This window comes from Glandiceps talaboti, chromosome 1 (assembly GCF_964340395.1).
Source record: "Glandiceps talaboti chromosome 1, keGlaTala1.1, whole genome shotgun sequence".
NCBI lineage: Eukaryota > Metazoa > Hemichordata > Enteropneusta > Spengelidae > Glandiceps > Glandiceps talaboti.
In genome coordinates, this window is record NC_135549.1 from 33871074 (window position 1) to 33887074 (window position 16001).

Sequence of the window (16001 nt, forward strand, 5' to 3'; positions counted from 1 at the left end):
CAGTTTTTACCGGTAAAAATGGGTTGGGGTCACATCCTTCCAAGAGTAATTGAAGGTTCGATAAGGAAGCACCTCTGGAGCAAACAACAAAGACTGCTACACAACTAACTTCTTAGTTGTCTGTGATTAGTTCAACATTTTGAGAAAACAAATGAAATGCAAGGCCACTCCACAGTAGAATGCTTACTGTTCACACGTTTTGGACAATGACATGTTACCATAAAATTACCATCTTCACTTGAAAATCAACCATTATATGTGGAGTTTGGAAATTGAGTAGCAAATCATCTTTGGTCAGCATAGATGTATCTTTGAGTAATTAATTACTCCAAGGATGGATGTAAAATTTCTATTGACAATAACATTCACAACAACAGAAATCAATTAACTTTCCAAAATGATAGAGCTACACTTACCACAATCTCGGAACTTTCACTCACTTCCACTCTCTATCAAAGTGACATTTCCACTAGGGCAAGTTTTCCTTCTTTCCATTGACGTGCCATACGATGGTAACATTGGCATCTAAGCATTTGAAGACTAGAACATGACGTGACGGTTTTCGATCAAGCACTAGTATGCTGCTTTTGCAGATTATGACATGTAGATAATCTCAGGATATTTTACCATGATTGCGTAACACTGTCAGGTCGTTAAATCATATTTGGAAAATGCTCATTTGCATACTATTTACATATTTTGTATTAAGTTGGCCATGTTTTATACCCAATGACAGTGTGCTAATTATTTCCAAATGTAGCATTCATGCCATTTGTTAACAAAGCATTCAGCACAGAGTGTTTCTTGTCCGTGACAAAATGCAAATTTGTTTTAATTGATTTGAAAACAACATTTAGGGAATTCTGGTAACTATAGCTGTAAAGTATACTTTTCAGCCCTATACACACATCTGAGTAAGAAAAAATTTCAATGGTGCACCCATGAAATATTAAATATGTCAGAAATGACGTGACTTGCTTCACTTACAGATACATTTATATGATCATGCAAGAGAGACAACATCTACTGGCCAAGACAACTTGAGGTAGAAAGGGGTACGGTTTGTTTCCTCATAGTACCAGATACATGGTCAAAATATTCATCTTTCAATTGGCCATCAGAATCAAAATAAGTCCTCTCTGTTTTAAGGACAAATGAAAATTTTTTGTCATCAAAGTGATATTCACTGGTAACAGGTAAATGTTACCACTATCACTGATCACAGGCAAACCCTTCCCTAAGTTCCGATGCAAAATGTTTAGTAGTTCTCCAACCCCAATCCTGAGAATTTATCCAGAGATATTACATATAGGACGTCACAATCACAATGTGTATAAACTCTGTACATTATTAGAAGAAACTGTCAACATTCAAATAAATTAGTTTTGTAAACATGTCTGCATGTCTGAGATACCTTTAAGATTTAAACTATTCACACAAGATGGTCCACATACGGCAAGCCGTTGTAGTTGAACATGGAGCATAAGCTTGTGGCCATCTTGAACATGGACCCATTGGCCTAGTGGCTATCTTTTAAAATGAGTTGTAAAAATGTCAAGTCTCGAGCTTTACTGGGATTAAAAACACACAACAGTGCAGTGCCTGGCTTTGAAAGGGAGCTATTAGTTGTGTTTGAAAAGTAAAACTGCAATTAAGTAATGAGTTTAAAATAAAATGAATAAAGAGGTATGTAATGGTACACAAAGTACCTACATGTAAAACATTAAACTGAGACACAGTCCCTCCACCCACCTGGAGGGACTGGGTGTGACATGCTGAGACCATGAACTGAGTCTCAGTTTGCCAAAAATAGCCATCCAAGACCAGTCTCGGTTTGCCATGAACTTCAGTCCCAGATTAAAAAAAAGTCTATCTGAGAATAGTTTCAGTTCACAAAAATTCATGATGTCACACTACATGTATACTATTGAGACTGAAAATTTACCAAAGATTGTAATGACAACAAACATTACAAGTAGCATAGATGCATCCCTAATACATCATTAGGGTCTATGAATACATCCATGCTAGAAACAAAACAAAGGCTTAGTAAACTACACATACAGATCTCATGATAACTACACAAAAGAAAGAGTTGACACCATATACACAGAATAACAAAAGATATGTATGGAAGGCAACATTGATTACAATTCAAACACAAACAACTATCGAAATCCTAAGAACATATTAAACACTCTAACCATGGAAGTTTTTTTTTGCCATTTGAGACTGGCAAACTGAGACTAGTCTCAGATGGCTATTTTTTTGCAACTGAGACTCTCAGTTCATGGTCTCAGTTTAACATTTTAAGTACCTTTACATACCTCGACTAAAACATGTTACAAGTAGTAAATTTTGTAACTGTGGGGACAAAATGGTAAAATCGTTTAAAGGAAACCAATATATTGACCAAATACATTCATTTAGGAAAAATATATTGGGCAGTTTATTTGAGAGCTGAAAATATATTGGCCAATATATTGGCAAACTCACAAAATATTGGCCAATATTTTGGGAAGTCTCAAAATATTGGCCAATATTTTGGGAAGTCTCAAAATATTGGCAAATATTTTGGCAAATACCAAAAAATTGGGCAATTTTTTGGCCAAATGGCAACTTTTTACATGGGTTAATCTTGAAAATGAAAGTGTCAAATGCAAGTTTATGTCATGATTTGATATGTCTACAGTGAGCAGCATATCTATTAACCCTTTATCAATCAAAAAAAGATACCTTTCCAAAGTGGAATAGAATTTCCGAAAGTTTCCTGGAAGCTGTTATATATATATATATATTTATATATATATATATATATATATATATAAATATGTATATCAATGTATATCACGATAGTGATATACATTGACACGATAGTAGGTGGCAAGTAGGTAGCAATATATTTTCAACTTCAGTAATGCTGCCACTGTCTGGAACTAGACTATTTTGTAGTAGACTGAACTAGGTAAACAGCTACAACTGCCTGTCAGTGTGCGATGCATTACTACTGTGACACATGCTGTTCACCCTATCCCAACAGAATTATTTAGATTTTGATAGAATTTGCCTATTTGTATTTTACTATACATGGAGAGCAAATATCATAGAAAATGACCTCATTATGGATGCTCTGATTCTGAATAATTAAAAAATGATTATGGTTGTTTTACCAAAAAAATATGCAGTGTCATAAATCATACATATCGCTACAAGTATGCCTACGACAATGCTCAAAATCTCCAAATTTAAATGTCACTAAAACAAAGCTTTGTACATATTCTATACCATGCATTCTATACCATGCATTTCTATGGTATTATAACTTATGCCTATGCCTGTTGGAGTGGCTGAAGTTATTCACAGATTTCTTCGAACAACATGGAAACTATTTAAAGTTGCTTTCTGTACTAGTTCTTAGACCCATTCCTCCCAGAACAGAAACTATATGCAAATGTAAAATTTGTCTGAAATGTAGAAATTGAGGAAAATTCTTACCTTTCAAGCGATTGATGGATGCGATTGTTGGTCATGATGAAACGTCATCATTTGGTCATGTGTCTGTATCATAACTTGTTAGATTGTGTAGATGACCAAGGCTTTCCGTATCGCAACTACCTAGATCTTGTCGCTTAGCTGATCTTTTTGTAATGCAGCTAGCAATATTTGTATCATACATGTAGCTAAGATTTCTTACCTACCCCTGAGAATTAATTTATTCAATGCAAGGAAAGTTGGAAGCGGTAACATATTATGTGCTTATAGGATTTTCAAGAATAGTCATATAAGTTTGATGACTACTTTAATTTTACACTGTAGAAATTTAGGCTAAGTGATGATAATCTGGGTATAGATATAGGAAGAAAAAGTAAATCAAGATTACCTACAGTACAGTTTTCGCCTAAGCTCTCGCCTCAATTCGCGTTCGCATCGCTTCAGCTTCGCTTTCGCTTCGCCTCAATCTCAAGTTTACTGGAGTTCGCTTCAATTAAACATCGCTTTCACTTCGCTTCCTTTTCGCGTTGAGTTCGCATTCGCATCGCACCCCATTCGCATCGCGTCAACTTTGTTTCTGAATCGCATTGTGTGGAACATGCGCTATTATACCCACATATTTGCATGATAAAGGATTTGAAACGAAAAGTATAGATCATTACGGCTACTAAAATTATGCGGGGTTGTACTTTACTTTTCTGTCTACGGCACGATAACCCTTTTGGTTAAATTTGCGTTAATAAATCAGGGCATGCCTTTTGAGGCGAGCGATCGCTCCGCTCGCCTACCGCTCGCGCAAATTAAAATCCACGAGAGCGATTTTCCACTCGCGTGGGCCTCAAACAACCTGTACAACAGCCTGATGTTATTTTATATCATTTTTAGCACAACTGAACTTGTTCAGTAGTGCTATAGGGATCGCCCGGCGTCTGTCTGTCTGTGTGTGTGGATGTGTGTGTGTGTGTGTGTGTGTAAACAACTTAAAGTCAAAAACCGCTGAACCGATTGCCACGATATTTGGTGGGTCCATTACTTTGGGTGTCTAGTTGGGAAATTGTTCAAATCAAAATGATCGCATCACAGGTGTGTGATTTGGGTCAAAAAATGTGATTTTTGGTCAAAAAACTTAAACTCAGAAACTACTGGGCAGATTGGTGCGAAATTTGGTGGGAACATTCTTAAGGGGGTGTAAAGTAAGATTTGTTCATGACAGGATGATTCCATCAGTGATATGCAAATTAGGGCTGAAAATGTGTCTTTTTGGTTAAAAATCTATAATTCTAAAACTACTGAGCAGATTGGGCTGAAATTTAATGGGAATGTATCTAGGGATGTATGGACGAAGAAATATTAAGCATACCATGATTCCATGAGTGATATGCAAATTAGGTGTAAAAATGTTCATTTTTGGTCAAAAACTTATATCTCAAAAAGTACTTGGTCAGTTAGTCTGAAACTTGGCGAGATGTTTCTGAAACTGTTATTCTGCAGATTTTCTTAAAAACATTTTGACAAAATTGGCCCTAGCGACCATGACCACGCCCTTTAGCAACAACCAAATGGCAGTATATTTTGGTCAAATAACAACATCATCTGGTAAGCAAGTGAGTAAACATTCAAAAAATGTATGCAAATACCCTAGCAACCATGACCACGCCCATAGCAACAGCCAAATGGTGGTGTATTTCACAAAGATAACAACAGGGTTTAATAGATAACTGAATAAACATCCAAAAATGTATGTAAATTTGCATAGCAACAAGACCACGCCCATAACAACAGCCAAATAATCACGTATATTGCAAAGATAACAACAGGAATAGAAAGACATGAGTAAACATTCAAAAAATGTATGCAAATACCCTAGTAACCATGACCACGCCCATAGCAACAGCCAAACGGTGGTGTATTTCACAAAGATAACAACAGGGTTTAATAGACAATTGAATAAACATTCAAAAAATGTATGTAAATTTTCCTAGCAACAAGACCACGCCCATAGCAACAGCCAAATGATCACATATATTGCAAAGACAATATCAGGAATTCATACACAAGTGAACAAAAACATTCACAAATGTATGCAAATATATCTAACAACATGACCACGCCCATAGCAACAGCCAAATGATAGCATTTATCGTAAAGATAGCAACATTGTTGGATAGGCAACTGGATAGTTATTCAGCAAATAAACACCTATTGTTAGCATAGACTAGCATATGGATAAACATTTTTAAAAACTACAGTTGTGCTACAACGCCATTGGCGGTATTTTTCAATATGTGGTTACCATAAAAATCAACGTTTATTCGGTAAAATTACGTGGTGGGAGCGTGGAACACTTCCGTGTTCATAATCGTCGATCTCCAGCTGAAGTCAGCGCTGTCATTCATGACCTATTTATGTATCTGAAATTTGCATTGTACTACCCTTATATGGGAAAAATAGTGACGTATTCGAAGCGGGACATGCATGATGTCATGGCAATTCATGAATATTGATCAGCTCAGTATACAGGGAGATTTCAACTTTTGCAAATTGCGCAATTACGATTGATACGATGACTGTTTGGAGTTCTCGTTTTCAGCAATCCATCGATGAGTTTAGTTTTAAATTCCGATCGGCCTAGTTTTGTTAGAACGTGGTTTTGGAGACCATCCTACGTGAATGTCTCCTCCGGAACATGAACAACAACTGCGATTTATAGTTGCTACACAAAGTACATGCCCAGAGTTCCGACAATAGCTTGGCGATGTTTTGGAGTTTTGAAAGAATGACAATAAAATATTATACGATTGATTATTTTACAAAATAAAAATAAAACTAATCTGTCGGTATTTCTCGTGCAGTTTTCAGAGAAATTCCCGGGCTTTTATTTCATAATCTCCAACACGCAGTTTCATTGTTTTTGTCCGATGATCTATTCAACTGCCGACCACGTCTGTTTTACCTCCATGACTTTATCGACTGCTGTAACATATAAAATATTTGCTCGAATTTTCGCCTTGTCGTGATTTCTAAAACAAAGTAGGTCTGCTGCTCAGACGTGAACGGATATCGCTACTTTAGTCGGCGACACCGGTCGTCCGTGTGCAGGTACTAGGTGGGGTTCCGTGTGTTATTGTCTCGGATCGAGTGAATGGTTACAAATTAGTCAAATTAGCAAGCAATTTAACGTCGCATTGCAACTTATACAGATGACAGCATTACGGTCGTTTCGATAAATTGTCAATTTGGTACGTAGTTTGGCGTTTCGCTACATACTGTTGGACGTTTCACTACATTATTCGCCCATTATATATTGCGGTGTTCGTGACCTATGAGGAACGTAGGACATCGTAGTGTACCGGGTTTTCTGCAAAGAGGACTTGTGTTTATCACCACTTTATTTTTGCTCACCACTGTGCAATTGCTTTTTCTACATTTGTTAACATGTGTATGTTAGTTAGTGGTTTGTACAAAGGGATCGTCCCGTTTGTAAAATCGATTTGACTGGTCATTCCATTTAATTGTTGTGACAGTTGTGGCCGTGTTCACGGCACCGGCCGACCAACCCTAGCGGGGACGATTTGGTAATTGGGGACAATATAACGCACCACCCCCTAATAAATCCATGCATAGAACCTATCTCAGAATTTTGAGTTTTAGGTTTGTAATGTGCGTAACAGACAGAATTCACGACGTACAGCAGTGAAAACAGATATGCAAATACTCTCACACCTTTCACAGTATCGCTTCACCTTCATTGTTGTTTGACGTGAAGCGACCTTCATTGTTTTTTGATGCGATGCGAACAAGAAGCGAAAGCGAAGCGAAATGACTGCGATGCGAATGCCGTCATGAAGCGATTCCAAGTTACGAAGCGAATTGATTGAAGCGATAATGAGGCGATGCGACTGCGAAGGCGAAGCGAAGCGAACGCGAAAAATGCGACAGCTTAGGCGAAAACTGTACTGTATGAATGAAAGAGTTTTCACAAATGTGTAATAATCTTTTCATTTTTGGGTGTTGTTTAATTGTGTTCTATGTTTATTTTGGTCATTTGACACTAAGGTTAAATTCTGTAAAAGAATAATTAGGTTAAAGGGGAAGGGAGGGGAATCGACGTAAATATAGTAGTAGCTGCCACCAGGTGGTAACTGACTTCCATTGATCAATTGTTGATGTTTGGCCAGCACCGACCAAATAAAGTTGAACGTTGTCTTCGGTTGTAGTGTTGTCGATGTGGTCTTCTTCGATGTCTCACTGGTTCGATGATTCTGGAATCGAGAGGGGAATCTATGGTATGGAGTTAACGGCGCGGAGATTGCCAGAAAATATGCTGGAGAAGGATAACTCAAATGAAACACTTGACTTTATTTTCTTTGAGTAAAGTTAAACAGATCAGGATGGCTGCACTTATCAACAGCCAAACGGGTTGAAGTCGAGGGGAAATTATCTCTCTATATCTCTGCCATGCGACGAACTACCTACGGGGTGAACCACACAAAGTCCACTCTCACTAGTATCCAACCAGTACATGTAGACCACGCAAAGTCTAAACTCACTAGTATCCAACCAGTAGGCCACGCAAAGTCTAAACTCACTAGTATCCAACCAGTAGACCACGCAAAGTAAAAACTCACTAGTATCCAACCAGTAGACCACGCAAAGTCTAAACTCACTAGTATCCAACCAGTAGGCCACGCAAAGTCTAAACTCACTAGTATCCAACCAGTAGACCACGCAAAGTCTAAACTCACTAGTATCCAACCAGTAGACCACGCAAAGTAAAAACTCACTAGTATCCAACCAGTAGACCACGCAAAGTCTAAACTCACTAGTATCCAACCAGTAGACCATGCAAAGTCTAAACTCACTAGTATCCAACCAGTAGACCACGCAAAGTCTAAACTCACTAGTATCCAACCAGTAGCCCACGCAAAGTCAAAACTCACTAGTATCCAACCAGTAGACCACACAAAGTCCACTCTCACTAGTATCCAACCAGTAGACCACACAAAGTCCACTCTCACTAGTATCCAACCAGTAGACCACGAAAAGTCTAAACTCACTAGTATCCAACCAGTAGGCCACACAAAGTCCACTCTCACTAGTATCCAACCAGTAGACCACGCGAAGTCTAAACTCACTAGTATCCAACCAGTAGACCACGCAAAGTCTGCTCTCACTAGTATCCTACCAGTAGACCACGCAAAGTCTAAACTCACTAGTATCCAACCAGTAGACCATGCAAAGTCTAAACTCACTAGTATCCAACCAGTAAACCACGCAAAGTCCACTCTCACTAGTATCCAACCAGTAGACCACGCAAAGTCTAAACTCACTAGTATCCAACCAGTAGACCACGCAAAGTCTGCTCTCACTAGTATCCAACCAGTAGACCACGAAAAGTCTGCTCTCACTAGTATCCAACCAGTAGACCACGCAAAGTCCACTCTCACTAGTATCCAACCAGTAGACCACGCAAAGTCTGCTCTCACTAGTATCCAACCAGTAGACCACGAAAAGTCTGCTCTCACTAGTATCCAACCAGTAGACCATGCAAAGTCTAAACTCACTAGTATCCAACCAGTAGACCACGCAAAGTCTATTCTCACTAGTATCCAACCAGTAGACCACGCAAAGTCTAAACTCACTAGTATCCAACCAGTAGACCACGCAAAGTCTAAACTCACTAGTATCCAACCAGTAGACCACACAAAGTCCACTCTCACTAGTATCCAACCAGTAGACCACGCAAAGTCTAAACTCACTAGTATCCAACCAGCAGACCACGCAAAGTCCACTCTCACTAGTATCCAACCAGTAGACCACACAAAGTCTAAACTCACTAGTATCCAACCAGTAGGCCACGCAAAGTCCACTCTCACTAGTATCCAACCAGTACACCACACAAAGTCTACTCTCACTAGTATCCAACCAGTAGACCACACAAAGTCTACTCTCACTAGTATCCAACCAGTAGACCACGCACAGTCTAAACTCACTAGTATCCAACCAGTAGACCATGCAAAGTCTACTCTCACTAGTATCCAACCAGTAGACCACGCACAGTCTAAACTCACTAGTATCCAACCAGTAGACCACACAAAGTCTACTCTCACTAGTATCCAACCAGTAGACCACGCAAAGTCTAAACTCACTAGTATCCAACCAGTAGACCATGCAAAGTCCACTCTCACTAGTATCCAACCATTAGACCACGCAAAGTCTACTCTCACTAGTATCCAACCAGTAGACCACGCACAGTCTAAACTCACTAGTATCCAACCAGTAGACCACGCAAAGTCTAAACTCACTAGTATCCAACCAGTAGACCACGCAAAGTCTGCTCTCACTAGTATCCAACCAGTAGACCACACAAAGTCTAAACTCACTAGTATCCAACCAGTAGACAACGCACAGTCTAAACTCACTAGTATCCAACCAGTAGACCACGCAAAGTCTAAACTCACTAGTATCCATCCAGTAGACCACGCAAAGTCCACTCTCACTAGTATCCAACCAGTAGACCACGCAAAGTCTAAACTCACTAGTATCCAACTAGTAGACCACACAAAGTCCACTCTCACAAGTATCCAACCAGTAGACCACGCAAAGTCTAAACTCACTAGTATCCAACCAGTAAACCATGCAAAGTCCACTCTCACTAGTATCCAACCAGTAGACCACGCAAAGTCAAAACTCACTAGTATCCAACCAGTAAACCATGCAAAGTCTAAACTCACTAGTATCCAACCAGTAAACCATGCAAAGTCAAAACTCACTAGTATCCAACCAGTAGACCACGCAAAGTCTACACTCACTAGTATCCAACCAGTAGACCACGCAAAGTCTACTCTCACTGGTATCCAACCAGTAGACCACGCAAAGTCTAAACTCACTAGTATCCAACCAGTAGACCACGCAAAGTCTAAACTCACTAGTATCCAACCAGTAGACCATGCAAAGTCCACTCTCACTAGTATCCAACCAGTAGACCACGCAAAGTCTACTCTCACTAGTATCCAACCACTAGACCACGCAAAGTCTACTCTCACTGGTATCCAACCAGTAGACCACACAAAGTCTAAACTCACTAGTATCCAACCAGTAGACCACGCACAGTCTAAACTCACTAGTATCCAACCAGTAGACCACGCAAAGTCTAAACTCACTAGTATCCAACCAGTAGACCACACAAAGTCCACTCTCACTAGTATCCAACCAGTAGACCACGCAAAGTCTAAACTCACTAGTATCCAACCAGTAGACCACACAAAGTCCACTCTCACAAGTATCCAACCAGTAGACCACGCAAAGTCTAAACTCACTAGTATCCAACCAGTAAACCATGCAAAGTCCAGTCTCACTAGTATCCAACCAGTAGACCACGCAAAGTCTAAACTCACTAGTATCCAACCAGTAAACCATGCAAAGTCCACTCTCACAAGTATCCAACCAGTAGACCACGCAAAGTCAAAACTCACTAGTATCCAACCAGTAGAATACGCAAAGTCCACTCTCACTAGTATCCAACCAGTAGACCACGCAAAGTCTCAACTCACTAGTATCCAACCAGTAGACCATGCAAAGTCAAAACTCACTAGTATCCAACCAGTAGACCCCGCAAAGTCCACTCTCACTAGTATCCAACCAGTAGACCTTGCAAAGTCTAAACTCACTAGTATCCAACCAGTAGACCACGCAAAGTCTAAACTCACTAGTATCCAACCAGTAGACTACGCAAAGTCCACGCTCACTAATATCCAACCAGTAGACCACGCAAAGTCTAAACTCACTAGTATCCAACCAGTAAACCATGTAAAGTCTACTCTCACTAGTATCCAACCAGTAGACCACGCAAAGTCTACACTCACTAGTATCCAACCAGTAGACCATGCAAAGTCTAAACTCACTAGTATCCAACCAGCAGACCACGCAAAGTCCACTCTCACTAGTATCCAACCAGTAGACCCCGCAAAGTCCACTCTCACTAGTATCCAACCAGTAGACCACGCAAAGTCTACACTCACTAGTATCCAACCAGTAGACCATGCAAAGTCCACTCTCACTAGTATCCAACCAGTAGACCACGCAAAGTCTACTCTCACTAGTATCCAACCAGTAGACCACGCAAAGTCTAAACTCACTAGTATCCAACCAGTAGACCATGCAAAGTCCACTCTCACTAGTATCCAACCAGTAGACCACGCAAAGTCTACTCTCACTAGTATCCAACCAGTAGACCATGCAAAGTCTACACTCACTAGTATCCAACCAGTAGACCACGCAAAGTCCACTCTCACTAGTATCCAACCAGTAGACCATGCAAAGTCTAAACTCACTAGTATCCAACCAGTAGACCATGCAAAGTCTAAACTCACTAGTATCCAACCAGTAGACCATGCAAAGTCTAAACTCACTAAAAATAATTCTCTAAGTACTGAAATTGACGACATTTCAATTTGTGGTTCGAATTTGTGGTTGAATCATAACTAAAGGTCTTCTGACCTGTAAACTATCACTTACGCCAGGCCTGACTTGGAAGCTGGCCAAGTTCAAGGACTGTTAGCCAATCAAATTACGTAACATTTACAGACGTTGCCTTAGGGGTCAGGAAACTTTACTACTCTAAAGAACTTGAATATGAAATGGCTATACTAATACATAGGAACGTGAACTGAGTCAATAAAGTGTCAAATCACACTAGAAAAAACACTTGTTCCTTCGCCCTATACTCCAATAAGCTAACTATGTCTAGACTATTCAATAACAATAAACATGGCATGCTATATGAAACTGCATACTTGTGTACGCTATCAACAGTAATATCATAGTAAACAATCTAAATACGTAGTAGACAATGCGTTTTGTTACACATGCTAGAATAATGGAATAGATTATGGGTTTGACTTGTTAGTTTCATGTACGGAGCACATATCTTAGGGAATTATTTTGTTCCAGAGTTGTAATTTTAATACTTCTACTTTTTCCATTATCTCACATAATGAAAAATTCTTTAAAATGGTAATGGAATACAATGATCTAGACCTTGCACTATATTTAAGAAACACTGCTATGTGTTGTATCCTCCAGTAGCTCCATGCAACAGATAAAAGTTGCTTGACGTATACTTGTTTATGCTCTTCAATTGTGAACCTTGTGTTGTTTCATGTAGTCTTTTCATGAATTGTACTATACCACACACTCTCTGCTAGTGTGTGCTGGTGAGTATAATAACAATTGATTGATTGATTGATTGATTTCAATGAATATATGTACTACATTTTTGTAAATACCCTCTGTGCTTAGTGACCAGAATAAATAAAAACATTGACAGAACAACTAGTAAATAGATTAAAATAATACCAGTCTGAGTATATTATTGTTGTGTATCACATTGATCAGGGTAAAACTATTACTTTCGCAGGCAACTTTACAAATCTGATTATTGCTATCCTATAAAATGACAAAAATGTTTCTCTTTATCTGTTATCAGTGCATATTTTCACATATTTAACACTGAAACATTATTTCAGAATAGGTAAATATAAAATGAAATAAGCATGTATTTTCAACTCCAAAACATACTTAATATATGATTGTATGTGTATACCAAAATATTGCAATGTGAATGAAAATGGTTATGTGTTGGAACCTGGATGAGTTGATTTCAAATTTCCTTATTGGTAAAATGGGTTAATGTATGGCAATATTTTATAAATTATTAATATGTACATTAAATTTGAGTGGGAGATACTTCATTAAAGATAAATTTAGGATGACATATTAAATTCTTCAATACTAAATCTATTAATAATAATAATAATAATAATGTTCGGTTCTTATATAGCGCTTTCCCACACCGTGCTCAAAGCGCTTTACAATTATTACCCCTGGCTCGGATCAGAACGGCACAACGGCCCTTTAGTCTTCCTCAACTCCCCGGGGAGCATACAATCCATTGCAGCCATTTAAGCGCATAGGATTAAAGCCTTCACATTGCAACCTACATCCTACCAGGTCCCCAATTATACAGCTGGGTTGACTGAAGCTCAGTCGTGGTTCAAATCTTGCCCAATCCAAATCTATTCCATTAAATCTTTCATGTGTTATCTCCCACTCAAATTTAATAATGTAGCATTTAGTCTGAGTTCACAGATTTGCATAGTAAATACAGAATTAGAAGAAATTGGTCTATAAATCAGGTTGGGTCAGAAAACTAGCAGACATCTTAATTACTATGAAATTGGTATCCATTTTCTATCCATCCATGTTCTGACCATCAAGTCTAAAATTTATAAGACAGTTTCTCTTATGGCCAACAAATAATTGTTGTATATCTGATTTTCTTCACAAGGAATTTTGAAACTCAAATATACAAAATTACCTTCAGTTCAGTACTTGAAAATATGAATTTTGGTAAAAGTTGGCCAACGAGGCTGAAATTTGGTTAGATGTTTCTAGGTGTTATTCTGCAGATTTTGTTTATATATTATTAAACATTTTGAAGCAATTGGCCCTAACAACCATGACCATGCCTTTAGCAACAACCAAATGGCAGTATATTTTGCCAAAATAACAACATCATCTGGTAGGCAAGTGAGTAAACATTCAAAAAATGTATGCAAATATCTCTAGCAACCATGACCACACCCATAGCAGCAGCCAAAAGATGGTGTATTTTACAAAGATAACAGGGATTCTTAGACAAGTGAACAAACATTCAAAAAGTGTATGCAAATATGCCTAGCAACAAGACCATGCCCATAGCAACAACCACATTATCACATATATTGCAAAGATAGGGATTACTAGACAATTGAATAAACATTTTTTTTAAATATGAAGACCACACCCATAGCAACAGCCAAATGATTAAGTATATTGTAAAGATAGCAACAGTGATTGATAGACAAATGAATAAACATTCTAAAAATGAATGCAAACATACCTAGCAACAAGACCACGCCCATAGCAACAGCCAAATGATTAAGTATATTGTAAAGATAGCAACAGTGATTGATAGACAAATGAATAAACATTCTAAAAATGAATGCATACATACCTAGCAACAAGACCACGCCCATAGCAACAGCCAAATGATTAAGTATATTGTAAAGATAGCAACAGTGATTGATAGACAAATGAATAAACATTCTAAAAATGAATGCAAACATACCTAGCAACAAGACCACGCCCATAGCAATAGCCATATGATGTATATCACAGATAACATCAGGGATTCATGGATAAGTGAACAAACATTCAAAAAATATAATATGCAAATGTGTCTCGCAACATGACTATGCCCATAGCAACAGCCAAATGATCGCATACGGTATATTGCAAAGATAACAACAGGGCTGGCATGGATAGGCTACAGGATAATCACTGAGCAAATGAACTATACCTAGCATCGATCAGCATGTGGATAAACAGTTTTTTAAATGTACAGATGTGCTACAACACCATTGGTGATATTCTTTTTTCAATCGTCTGACTGACTCATAGTTGCTATGAAAATGAAGTGTGAAACAAAACAAAAATAGAGTCACCCAACGGCAAATTTAAACATTTTGAAAATAAGTTGTAATTATTAGCACCATCGAACTAGTGACATAGAGATGCATTATTTTGATGTATAGAATATAAATTTCACTTTGAAAGTGTACAAGTTGGCTATGTGTGTGTTATGCTGTCTGTGTGGAATGTGTTCATAAGTAACTATGACTTCAATTAATCCAAATCCAAATACTATTGCAGGGGCTCAAGGAACTACAGAATATCAGTGACCAACCAGAAGAATACAAGACAGTACCAGTAGTCATGTGATATAACAAAGGTTACAATATGTAAATTCCTGGATTATGTCACAACGCACTGTGCAGTACTTCTGAGCAGCTAGCTTCATTCTTTTTAGCAGAACTGAACTGATAAGATTCAGTATTGCTATAGGCATGGCAAAGTGTCTGGCTGTGTGTGTGTGTGTGTGTGTGTGTGTGTGTGTTGCTGGACTGATTGCCTTGGTATTTGATGACATTACTTTTGGTCTCTAGATGGGAAATTGTTCAAAGCAAAATGATCCTATCACAGATGTATCATTTGGGTGAAAAAATTTTGTTTTTGGTCAAATTAAAAAAAAAATCAAAAAATTGAACTAAAAAACTACAGGGCAGATTGGTCTGAAATTTGATAGAAACATCTAAAGGGGTGTTTAAATCAAGAATTGTTAATGACATGATGATTCCATCACTGATATGCAAATTAAGTCTAAAAATGTGTCTTTTTGGTCAAAAATCTATAATTCCAAAACCACTAAGAAATATTAAGCATACAATGATTCCATGAGTGATATGCAAATTAGATGTAAAAATGTTCATTTTTGGTCAAAAACGTATCTCAAAAAGTACAAGGTCAATAAGTCTGAAACTTGGTGAGATGTTTCTGAAAGACCACGCCCATAGCAACAGCCAAATAATCAGTGCACGTATATTACAAAAATAACAGGAATAGAAAGA

At 38.1% G+C, this 16001-nt stretch overlaps 1 protein-coding gene across 2 annotated transcripts in view; it reads left to right on the top strand.

The window, feature by feature from the left end:
* LOC144453665 (protein UXT-like) overlaps window positions 1-15473 on the top strand; it is a 46362-nt gene extending 30889 nt beyond the window's left edge. For both annotated transcript variants that reach the window (XM_078144997.1, XM_078145005.1), the window contains exon 6: window positions 15247-15473. In XM_078144997.1, the coding sequence (XP_078001123.1) occupies window positions 15247-15315 (69 nt within the window). In that variant the 3' untranslated portion in view covers window positions 15316-15473. The remainder of the gene's footprint in view (window positions 1-15246) is intronic.
* The last annotated feature ends 528 nt before the right edge of the window (window positions 15474-16001 follow it).